This window comes from Zingiber officinale, chromosome 2A (assembly GCF_018446385.1).
Source record: "Zingiber officinale cultivar Zhangliang chromosome 2A, Zo_v1.1, whole genome shotgun sequence".
In the NCBI taxonomy this organism is placed as follows: domain Eukaryota; kingdom Viridiplantae; phylum Streptophyta; class Magnoliopsida; order Zingiberales; family Zingiberaceae; genus Zingiber; species Zingiber officinale.
In genome coordinates this window covers 107096459-107108472 of record NC_055988.1, presented here as the reverse complement: position 1 = coordinate 107108472, position 12014 = coordinate 107096459, and the positions used below count along the sequence as shown (strand labels likewise).

Below are 12014 nucleotides of genomic sequence, written 5' to 3'. Positions count from 1 at the left end.
GAGATTTGCCTTGCATATTTAATCTAAGATAAGGATGTTGAAATAAATCTGATCAACATTATAATCGACCACCTATATGGGGGAGCACGAATGCATGAGCAGTGAAGGCCTAAGGGTTTGACCGGCTATTAGGTCGACCAGTCATATACTAAATTGTACCCTGAGAGTGGAAGTTTGGGTCTCCTAGACCCGGTTGAATATATGCCATGTTGGCCTTGTGGTAGACTAGTCTTTTCTTAAACTCGAGCAGCTCATGGATGATCGGATATACACTAAGTGTCTTGGTACAGGAGCGAAATACTAGGGACCTTTGATCTGGCCAACTCGTGGGCCGATCGTCCTTGGGTTAAGGGTTTTAGCATTGGATGAGGAATGAAGGTCCTGTCTGTTGGAGTGTATACTGAAAGTCTAAGCTTTGTAAACATTCATTATCAATAAAGAATCACATTTGGTCAAATGATCTACATTTGTTTGTAGTTGTTCATTTAATTTATATTGTAGATAACATAGTATGTGGTGTCACATACAGAAGATGATGTTATCAGTACCTTATAAATTATAAACAGTAACTCACGACCAGAATGGAAAGGAACAAACCATTAGAAGGTCGTAGTGTAATTAGGTATTAGTTTATTTTGACTATATAATTACACTAGTACACTCAGAGTGTATTGAGTAGGACCATTTGAGGTCGTTCCTTTTATACTGACTTTATAAAGGAACAAAGACCTCAGTTATTATGGAAGTGTGTGCTCTTAATCCTAATATAATAACAAGCACATATATTTGATATTTATTTCTTTAATTTATCAATGGGTGAGATTTAGTTCGATGAATCAACAAACCCGATAAGTTGGGAAATGGTATCACTTATAGTGTGTGTTGTTGATTATAGAAGGAAACTGTGTCCTAGCGATACTAGGTTGATAATGTCCCCAAGAGGAGCTCATAAGGATTGTCATGTTAAACCCTGCAGGTGGACTTAGTCCGACATGACGATAAGGTTGAGTGGTACTACTCTTGGACTTAGATATTAATTAAATGAGTTGTCAGTAACTCACTTAATTAGTGGACATTCGATATCTTAAACACAGGGAGACTAACACACTCATAATAAGAAGGAGCCAAAAAATGTAATTTGGGATTGGTGCGGTAGTTCAATGATAGTTCTCTAGTGGAATGAATTATCATTGATAAAATTAAGTTGTGTGTTCGGGGCGAACACGGGATGTTTAATTTTATCGGGAGACCAAAACCAATTCCTCCTCTCGGTCCCTATCGTAGCCTCTTATTTATAGAGTTCTATACTCACTTATACCCACCTTCTAAACCCACCCAATAGGGGCCGGCCAAGCTAGCTTGGGAACCAGCTAGGGCCGGCCTAGGTATAAAATTGGGTGGCCGGCCCTAGCTTGAACTCAAGCTAGTAGGGCCGGCCAAATTAAATTAAAAAAGAATTTTAATTTTAATTTTTATTATTATGTGGAAGATATAATTTAAAGAGAATTAAAATTAAAATATCTCTCTTGTAAAAGATCTACAAAAGATTAAAGAAAGAGATTAGATCTCTTTCCTTATTTGTAGATTGGAGAGATGCTTTATTTTCTCTTTAAAATTATTCACATGTTAATAAAATTAAAATTATAGAAATTTCCTTTTATTAACCATGAAGAGATTTTTAAAGAGAAATTTTATTTTTTTAAATTTTCCGGAAACAAATTAGGAAGTTTTAATTTGTTGATTAAAACTCTCCTAATTTGCTCTTTTGATTGTGGCCGGCCATCACAAGTTGATTGGGAAATTTTATTTTATTTTTCTCAATTAATTCATGTCAAGGAAAATTAAGGAAATTTTATTGTAATTAAATTTCCTAATTTGCCTAGGCCAAGGAATATAAAAGAAGGGGTGAGGGTGCCTTCATGAGACACAACATCTATTATTCCTCTCCATCTTTTGTTCCTTGGTGTGGCCGGCCATCTTCTCCCTCTCTTCCTCTTGTGGTGGCCGAACCCTTCTCTTCCATTGGAGCTCTTGTGATGGCCGGATACTACTCGGAGAAGAAGAAGAAGAAGGAGAGAAAGCTAGCATCTCTTGGAGCTTGGTTAGTATTTTGGTTTTCCTCCTTGGTGAAGTTTTTCCTTTGTGGCCGAACCTTGCTTGGAGGAGAAGAAGGTGGTTGGTGGTTTCTCATCTCGGAAGATCGTTGCCCACACAACGTTCGAGGTTAGAAGAGGAATACGGTAGAAGATCAAGAGGTTTTTCTACAAGGTATAACTAGTAATTTTTCTTTCCGCATCATGCTAGTTATTTATGGAAATAATACCAAATACAAGAGGCTTACGTTCTAGAATTTCGAATATGTTTTTTCGAAGTTGTGTTCTTTTGTTTTTTCTTTTCCTTGTGATTTGATTGTTTTCTTTGGTTAACCTAAAATTATTTTAGGAAATTAAATATTAGCTTTCTATAAAAGGTTTTGTCTAGTCGGTGGTGGTTGCTCCCATATCCAAGAAGACCATGTGCCTCGCCACGTCAGTACTGGGAACCTTTTATGGAAATTAGTATTTAATGGAATTAATAACTTAAGGAGACTTGGGTCGAACGTGTTAAGTTCCGCAGGAGATCCAAGTTAAAACCTAAAAGAACAAATAGATTAAGTTTTGGATCAAACGTGTTAAGTACCGCAGGCGATCCAAAATTTAATTTAAAAGAACACATGGTAGTTAGGAAAAGGTTCAGACCTTTGTACAAAATTTGTGTACAGTGGAACCTATAGGTTTTCCGAGTAGCAACCAACACTGTCAAGAGGGATACATTGACTACCACCTCTCTTTAATTTTGACTATCATCTTAACTTTGACAACTACGTCACCTCAGGATTCACGTATAACATCCCATATTAAGCGTCGAAGAAGGGGTTATGAGATGGACCCTTTCTAACCTCTTTCCAGTGCTTTTAGTAGACAGCGCCGGAGATGTTTGCCTAAGTCTGTATGATTATTTGCCACAACAACAGTCAACCCGATAGGAATTGACTTGATGAGAACGGACTCAATAGAAGCCAACCTAACGCACATCCGACTTACTTAAAGAGCACGATCATGGACACATCGAGAAGTCATCCAATTCCCTGATCTCAAAACAGATCAGGCAGGAACTTATTCATTGGACACGGAGAAGTAAGGAGCACTGAGTAATGAGCATCCAAATTTTAAGGTAACACTCATATTTGAGATTCACATATTATTATTAAGCTGAAGTGCATCAGGCTTCAGCAGTTTATTGTTGACGTAGCATACGCAGAGTTAGTTTATCCATTCCACGGTTTGGCAACGACATGAAGTCGCCCTTCTCGCCCAACCACTAAGCCCGCCACCTCCTCCATGCCGAACTCCTCCCTGCTCAATCCGGCAGGCAGCTCCCAATCGAACCGATGCACCAAGTTTGCCAGAGCAAGCTCCAGAGATGCCACGGCGAAGTTCAATCCAGGGCAAATCCTTCGGCCCGCTCCAAACGGAATGAACCGGAGGTCAACCCCGGTGAAGTCAATTGCGCCGTCCATAAACCTCTCCGGCCAGAACTCTAGGGGTGCTTCCCAGCACTTTGGATCTCTGCCTATCGCCCATGCGTTCACAAACAGTCTTGTCTTCTTCGGGATGTTGTAGCCTTGAACCGGGCAATCCTCCAGCAGTTCTCGCGGTAGAAGTAATGGAACGGGGGGATGCAGCCGGAAGGTCTCCTTGATGACGGCCTTCAAGTAGGGCATCTGGCAAATCTCTTCCTCTTTCACCATTTTGCCTCCGCCGCCGGCTACGCTTCTCACTTGGTCTTGCAGTTTTTGCATCTTGCTCGGGTTGCGAACCAGCTCCGCCATGGCCCATTCCAGAGTTATGTACGACGTCTCTGTTCCGGCGGCGAACATGTCCTGCAAATTGCAATTGCATGTGGTTCGGCTATTCGACCTATTTGCTGTGGAAGTTGAACAGAGGAAGAATTAATCTACCTGAAGAAGCGCCTTGATGACTTCCGGAGTGAGGATGGATTCCAACACGGGATCCTTCTGAAGGGAGATCAAAACATCCACGAAATCTTTCTCATCATCCGACGACACTCGCTCCGCATGTTCCTTGATAACCTGATCGAGCAGATCGTCCCATCGCTTCTGATTCTTCTTCACTCTCTCCACGTTCCCGAGCAGCCAATCCACCCAACCGAGCCACGGGAGGTAGTCCCCGAGATAAATCTTAGTCAGCAGTACCGAGTTCTCTGAGATGAGCTCCGAGAACAACCCTTTCCTCCCTTCGAACTTGTTCCCCGCGACGACCCGACACATGATGTCGTTGGAGAAGGCAAACAGGACGGCGGACATATCGATCTCCGCCGCCGATCCCCGGGAGCAGATGGCGGCGATCATGGCGGCCACCTCCTGCTCGCGCACCAGAGCGTAGGACTGCACCATCTTAGGGCTCAGCAAGTGGAGCGTGCAGATCCGGCGGCGTTGCCTCCACTCGTAGCCGTAGGGGGCGAAGGCCACGTCGCTGGATCCATCGAGGAGGATGCGGGTGACGGTTGTGGCGGGGCGGCTGGCGCAGATGTGATCGTGGGTGCGGAGGACGTCTCGGGCAGCGTCGGGGGAAGAGACGACGAGCGTCGGGACGCGGCCGAGGCGGAGGAGGACGAGAGGGCCGTGATGGCGGGAGAGGGAGGCAAAAGATTTGTGGATGAAAGGTCCGACCTGGTGAAGGTTACCGACGAGGGGAAGACCCGGCGGCGACAGAGGCAGGTCACCATGCGAAGAGCTTGATTTCCTTTGGGCCCGCAGAAGCAGAAGCAGAAGAAGAAGCAGCGGAGGAACGAACCAGAGGGAAACGCTCTCAAACGCCATTAGTCACTTTGTTTTCAGAAGCAATCAACTTTAGATATTTAAATTTGGGTAGAGTTATTCCGCTATGTTAAAATATTTATCACCCCAAGGTCGCCACGTAGTGATTTATTTTAATTTCCTATTACTTATTACTCCTGCTGCTGCTGCGGGACAGCCGTAGGGGTGGGGATGGGAGATGACGGATTTTATATTTTTATAATATGTTAAAATATTTATTTAACACTCAATTAATAATAAAAAATAAATATTATCTAAATCATATATCTCATTTTTATAATATTCAATTGACGTATCATATTTTTAAAATACCTTTTTTTTTTAATCCATACGGATGAATTTAAAGAACTTCATTTTATTACGTTTAAAATTTTCTTAGTGTATTTATGCTTTTAATCTAAAATTAATAGTATAAATTAAATTAAGAGTACATCTAGAATTATTTGACTAAACATTGTTTTTTTACTCCCTTTCTTTATTTCCTCATCCAAGTTTTGTTTTTTTTTAGTTTTATTTGTTTTTATTTGATTGGTTTTGTTTTTTTGTTAACGAGATTTTTTATCAATTTTATTTTTTTTATCATTTTTATTTTTAATAATTTTTTATTAAATGTTTCTAATCTTTTATTTATTTTTTAGTTGTCGATATTATGTGTTCTTATTTGTAAAAATATAAAAATATGGATCAAAATAATATATATATATATATATATATATATATATATATATATATATATATAAATTAATAAAAATACTAATAATTAATAGTAAACACATGTATAACTTTTAACAAATATTTTTTTAAAAAATAAGGAGTACATGTAATAATAGATTAAAAAATACATAAAAATAAAAAATTTAATTAATATTGTCTTCATATTCTACTTATGACGTGTTTGATGATATACCTATTACTTTGTACCACACCTGAGAATTAAACCCCACTTTACTGATTGTCCAAAGATAGTGACGATGCAATGATAAAGTACTTGCTATTATTACTTAAAATAAAAACTACTGTAGACGGCTTGCGCACCGTTTTGACATGTTTGGTGGCCTGTCGACGCCACCACGTACGGCTTTCGTTGCATCTCTCCTTCTTCGGCGTCGGGGAAGAGTCCTCGCCGCCATTGATAGCTTTCTTCGAAACGGTAGGAATATTGACTCGTTGCTCTGAATGCTCTGAATGGCGCACCCAACTCCTGCTGCTTCTGGTGAAATATTCAGTTGCTGCCTTGAATTCGACGGCTTGCGCACCATGATGCAGTGACTAAACATAAGATGAATCAACGTTTGTTTGTTTTTTCCAACACTACAGAAAATATCAACTGAGGATTAAACCCCCACTTTACTAATTGTCCAAAGAGGCGTGATGATACAGTGATAGATCAAACCTGTGTCTTCTAGACTTAGTTATCGGGGACAGAATTCATGGTGCTGAAAGCACTAGCTAATAAAATTTGATTTTGATAATAATAAAGAGTTTAAAGTAATTAAACTGTATTGTAATCTAATAATTGTATAAATAATACGAAGTCTAGTGTATAAATAATACCTAGTTAAGATTAGGTAACGAAATTCTAATTAAAAGATTGAGTACGAAGTCTGATAAAAATATTAAACACGAAATCTTAATACTGGACAGAAGTCTCATCTGAACAAAGACATCAAGAAAAAAAATTCTGGGATCACGTGCAAAGACGGAAGTCTATTTATTTTAATTTCATTCATTGAAGGGATTATTTATCTATCTACTACATGACAAACTTCTTTGAACTTGTATTAATTTTCTGTCTTGTTGCCGTAGATGCATGCCGCCTCGGTTTGTCTATTAGCTCATCCTTTCCATCGTTTTGATTAGGGTTATAAATGAATCAAGCGTTCGTGAACAAGTTTGATGTTCGGCTTGGTAAGAGCTTATTTATGTTCGTTCAATATACATAAGATTAATTAAACAAACAAGCTTGAACAACTCGTTAAGCTAAATAAACAAGCTTGAACACATATGTGTTCGGCTCGTTAATATTCGTGAACAATGTTCGTGAACAATATTCATGAACAACGTTCATGAACAATGTCCACGAACCATATTTATTAATAAAACTATTTCAATATGCTAAATAAATAATAAAATAAAATAAATTTAAATTATCAATCTTAATAACCAATCAAACAATTAAAAGTTTCAAACAATCAAATAAGCTTGAATTGAGAGCTTGATATCATCTAATCGAACCAAGCTCAAACCAAGCTCAAGCCAAGCTCGAACCAAGCCAAGGCAAGCTTGAATTGAGAGCTTGATAACATCTAAACAAACCAAGATCAAGCCAAGCTTCAAACAAGCTCAAGCTCATAAAAAATAAACCAAGCCAAGTTTGAACACTCATTTCAAAAGCTTGGTTCATTTTAAGTTTAGCTCGGCTCGGCTCGGCTCGGTTATTTTATCAAACAAATTTGAACATCCTAAAGTTCGACTTAGCTCAGTTCGTTTACAGCTTAGTTTTGATTTTGGTGACCTGTACACGCCAGAATACGCCACCACGGCTTCCGTTGCATCTCTCCTTCGGCGGCGGCGAAAAGTCCTCGCCGCCATTGATAACTTTCTTCGAAAAGTAGGAATATTGACTTCGTTGCTCTGAATGACGCACCCAACTCCAGCAGCCTCTGGTGGCGCACCATGAAATATTCAGTTTCTGCCTTGAATTCCACGGCTTGCGCATCATGATGCTTGATGCTTTGACTAAACATAAGAGGAAATCCAACTTTGTTTGTTTTTTCCAACACTACAGAAAATATCAACTGAGGATTAAACCCCCACTTTACTAATTGTCCAAAGAGAGTGATGATTAGTGACAGATCAGGCATCTTGTCTAGAATTCGAACCTTAGATCTTGAAAGTGCTAACTAATCAAATTTAATTTTGATAATGACAAAGAATTTAAAATTAAGTTGTGTTATAATTTAATAAGTTTATCTGAGTATACAGACAAAACCTAGTTGAGACTTGGCAACGAAATCCTAATCAAGGGATTGGACACGAAGTCCTGGCCAAAAAGATTGGGCATGAAGTCTTGATCAAGAGGATTGGATACGAAGACTTAGTCGGATGGAGTGGGCAGAAGACTTAGCTGATCAAGGATATCAGGTGGAAGTTTTGGAGTCACATACATCATGCGGAAGTCTAGACGGGTCGAGGACCAGACGTCTAGCGAAAGTCCCGAAGGTCAAGATCGGAGCTGAGCAAAAGTCCAAACAAGTGTTTGACAAAGATAATCTCTCTTGAAAGGAGTAGGTGAGGACAAGTTATCCGGTGAGGAAACAGTAGATGTCGGGTTGACCTAGGATTTTAGAGAAACCTAAAAGTCAGGATCAGACAGTCTGAAACGGTCAAAATGTTCTTATTTCATATTATATATTTGTTTGTACTAAATCAATTTTGCAGAGTTAACTAAGCTTAGATTAGCTGATACAGGTGCTTAGATGGATCTAGGTGCCTCAAGATACAAGCACCTGAATGTTGTTCAAGTGCCTCTATCACCTCGACAAGCAGAGCAAGGTGAGGTGTCATCTTCTGATTGGTCGACGCATGTCAAATCTAGGTGTCTCAAAAGGATTGAGGTTCTTAGGGCAGGATAGAGGCAACCAGGGGGAGTTCGACTCAGCGCTCGTCACAACAACAATCCAAGCGCCTCAAAGAGATTGAGGCGCCTAAACAAGGATAAGGTGGGACAAGCTCGGAATCAATCAACTTTAGTCCAGGCGCCTCAATGGCATAGAGGCGCCTGGATTACCCTTTATAAGCAGTGCACAACAGTAGCTTCTGTACATCTTTCAATACCATCAATCAAGTTTTGCACTGCTCTGAACTTCGACTACGACACTGTAATGTTGCTCCAACAACTACATCTTACTTCGGATAATCTAATTGTCGGTATACTTGTAATTTCAATTATGAAGTATATTTTTTTTAATTGAAATTTTCTGTACTTATCAAATTGATAGTGAATTGCTCAACGTTTTCTGTACTTATCAAATTGATAGTGAATTGCTCAACGAAAGTGATCAACGATGACAAATCTCTTAGAGTGGAGTTGTCACATGCTCTGAACCAAATAAAAAAAGAAAACTGTTAGCATCATTTTATTTTTTGTCTTTAATTTTCAATGCGTATCTCACAAGTTTTTATGAAAAAATGAAAAAAAAACCACAAATGTTATTCACTCCCACTCTAGCGCTATTTCTCGATCATACAATTGGTATCAAAGCAGGGATACTCTGAATTGATGCAACTACCATAAGAGCAATCTTTTTATTTTTTTTGTAATTAAACAAAATCAGTGTAATCACCCTTTCCAATAGTTTCTTTACATTCATTTTTTTTGCTCGAAAGTGGTGAAACACCAATCAATCTATTTTCTTACTACTATTTCTCTTTTTCCCCACACTACTAAATCCAAGATTAAGTCTTGGAATATTTTTATTTTTTTGTTGCGTGCAAGAATTTCTTTATGGCACATCAAGAAGGCTACAACACCGCACGACTACCCCTTTTCTCCGGCAGAGACTTCGGCTACTAGAAGAGTTGAATGGAGTACTATTTGAAGACTCAAGTTAAGATGTGGATCATCATCCAAACGAGCTTCTCAATACTACTTGACGACACTGGAGTATCGATGGCATGCTAAAACTAAGATCCACACATGATGAAGAAGGTCGAGGCCGACACTAAAGCTACTGAGACCCTACAATGTGGCCTAACCGAAGAGAAGCTAAGCCGGTTCGGTCCTTTCAATGACGCAAAGGAATAGTAGCATGATCCTGTGTTGAAAGCTTCGAGGTTGACTCCCCGATGCATAGGCAAGGGAACACCCTTAGGAGATGGCGCAAGCAGTAGCATTTTTTAAGAAGCAGTAGAAGTGGTAAAAAAAGCTTGGAGAAAAGGAAAAAAAAAAAAATCCTTGCCCATCTCTTTTCTTATTACGGTCTTTTTATACACTTCCCCCACACCTTTCCCTTCCTCATTATTGAGGTTGCATTTATTACAAGAGGAGGGAGTCATGAACCAATTATTGATTCATGAATCACAAGGAATCTTTGTTTTGTCTTCCTCTAGCTTTTAATTATGTAGCTATTATTAATAAACCCATAATAAATGAATAAGAATATTAATTTGCTTCTTCCACTTGTTCCCTTTTCCCATGCTTTTATGAGCTCATATATAATATAGTCAGCGTTAGGTATTTATTGCATCGGATTAATGTGATGGTTTTCCTGATCTGTAACTCGGTAACTTGCTTACCTGAGTGATGCCGAGTTAAGGCACAATCCCTTGAGACCTGTAAAGGTACTCGAGTGGCCGCTCAAATTTTTGTCCAAGCGAGAGAGGGAACTCCACTTTAAAATGTGCTGGAGAAGGCTTGGAAATCATAAGAGCTTGTCTTGGTAAATGAGTTATCTACTCCAATTGGCTTGATCATCACCCAAGCGGTGTATCTCCCTTCTCCAACCTTGATTTTGACAGACGTCCCACTTGCTATGTTGACCCTTAGACGTCACGTGATACCTTCTATGAACCATCACATCACAAGCCTCCCCCTTTGGTTTAGTTGAAGGAAGTGCCAAACTGACTGACTGGAAGTGTGACTGAGTAAAATGTTGATTATTACTGTCACGTGGAGAGAGAGAGAGAGAATATCTAGGATAACCCAAGAGATTTGTTCGTTTGAGTTGTGGTGACAATTGATGATGGATACCATGATTGGTGACGTGTACCGTGTTGGTGCAATCGACCTATGCTTGATCGGTATGATCATGGTTTTGATGTGTGTGTCAAAGAGTTTAACTTAGGTTTTCATATGTGTTTGATATGTGTGTTTGGGTCTTGCAGGACTTGGTGAAACACACATGAGAAGCTTAGTGTAGCTAAGCTTGGGAAGCTCATCCTAGGGCTCAGATCCTTGAGTCAGTGAAGGATGGTGTGGAAGACATCCGAGGGACCGCCGGACGAGGAGCAACGGAGTGGAGCCGAGGGAAGCGTACTTCAAGGCAATGTGAAGGATGGCACAGAGAGGAGCCGCGATCTCGGGTGCATCTGAGGGACGAAGGCCGAGGAAGAGGACTTTAAGGGCGACTCCAGAGAGGATGAGTGTGAGTGTGTAATAAGGTGCAGTCCAGTCAGTTGTAACTTTTAGCAGTCAACTGCACAAGTCGACTGCATGTTTTAGCAATCGACTGCACCAGTCAACTGGCAGCGAACAGAAGCATTCTATTCGCTCAGTCGACAGTGATCAGTCGACTGATAAAACTAGCAGTTGACTGGTAAATGACCGTTGGCCAACCGTTGGTGCTACGAAATAGCCGTTGGCTACCTCCAATAGTAGCACCAGTCGACTGATGATTTTGCCAGTCGACTGGTGACGAGATGAGTTGATATGATGATCAACTCTCTCCTCTTATTTATAGGAAGCTTTGGGGCTTGAAGGAGGTTACTCATGCTTGTTGAATAACTCCTTAGCAATTGTCCAAAGCTTCCAAGCTATTCTCTTCCTCCTAATCTAAGTCTTCATTTTGTAAGAGGAAGAGAGCTTTGTGAGAGGTTGTACTCCACCGAGAAGGTGTAAGAGCTAGCCGGAGATTGTCGGGGATTGATCCACCGAAGGATTAAGGGTCCGTCCACCTCAAGGACACGCCGTAGAGTAGGAGCAAGCAATCTCTGAATCACATAAAGGATTCGTGTTAGCGTTTGTGCTTTCTTGCTTGTTCTTATTATTTTTGTTTAGTATATTCTGCTACACACTAACACCTTGTATAGAAGAAAGTAAATTGGGGGTGACCTAACTATCCAACCCCCCTTCTAGCCGGCCACCGATCCCTTACAAGTGGTATCAGAGCAAGGACGCTCTTCAACGGACTAATCTCCGAGAAGAGCACTTCATCAAAATGGACGGCTCAAACATTCATCCACCCAAATTCGAAGGGGACTTCTCTTGGTGGAAGAAGAGAATGGAGGTATTTTTCGAAACCGATTTTGACATAATGCTAATCATGGAAAATGATTTCGAAGTGCTTAGGGATCAAGACAATAAGATACTTGAGAAAACAAGGTGGAGCAAGAAGCAAAGGGAAGAACATTTAGC

General features: G+C 40.1%; 1 protein-coding gene across 1 annotated transcript; it reads right to left on the bottom strand.

Annotated features, from left to right (window-relative positions):
* Positions 1–3105: 3105 nt before the first annotated feature.
* LOC122041879 (cytochrome P450 71A1-like) lies at positions 3106–4931 on the bottom strand. The gene is made up of 2 exons (XM_042601744.1): positions 4001–4931; positions 3106–3922 (listed from the first exon to the last, which is right to left on the bottom strand). Exons 1-2 carry the CDS (start codon positions 4880–4882, stop codon positions 3308–3310), a joined length of 1497 nt encoding a protein of 498 aa, XP_042457678.1. The 5' UTR covers positions 4883–4931; the 3' UTR covers positions 3106–3307.
* Positions 4932–12014: the final 7083 nt, after the last annotated feature.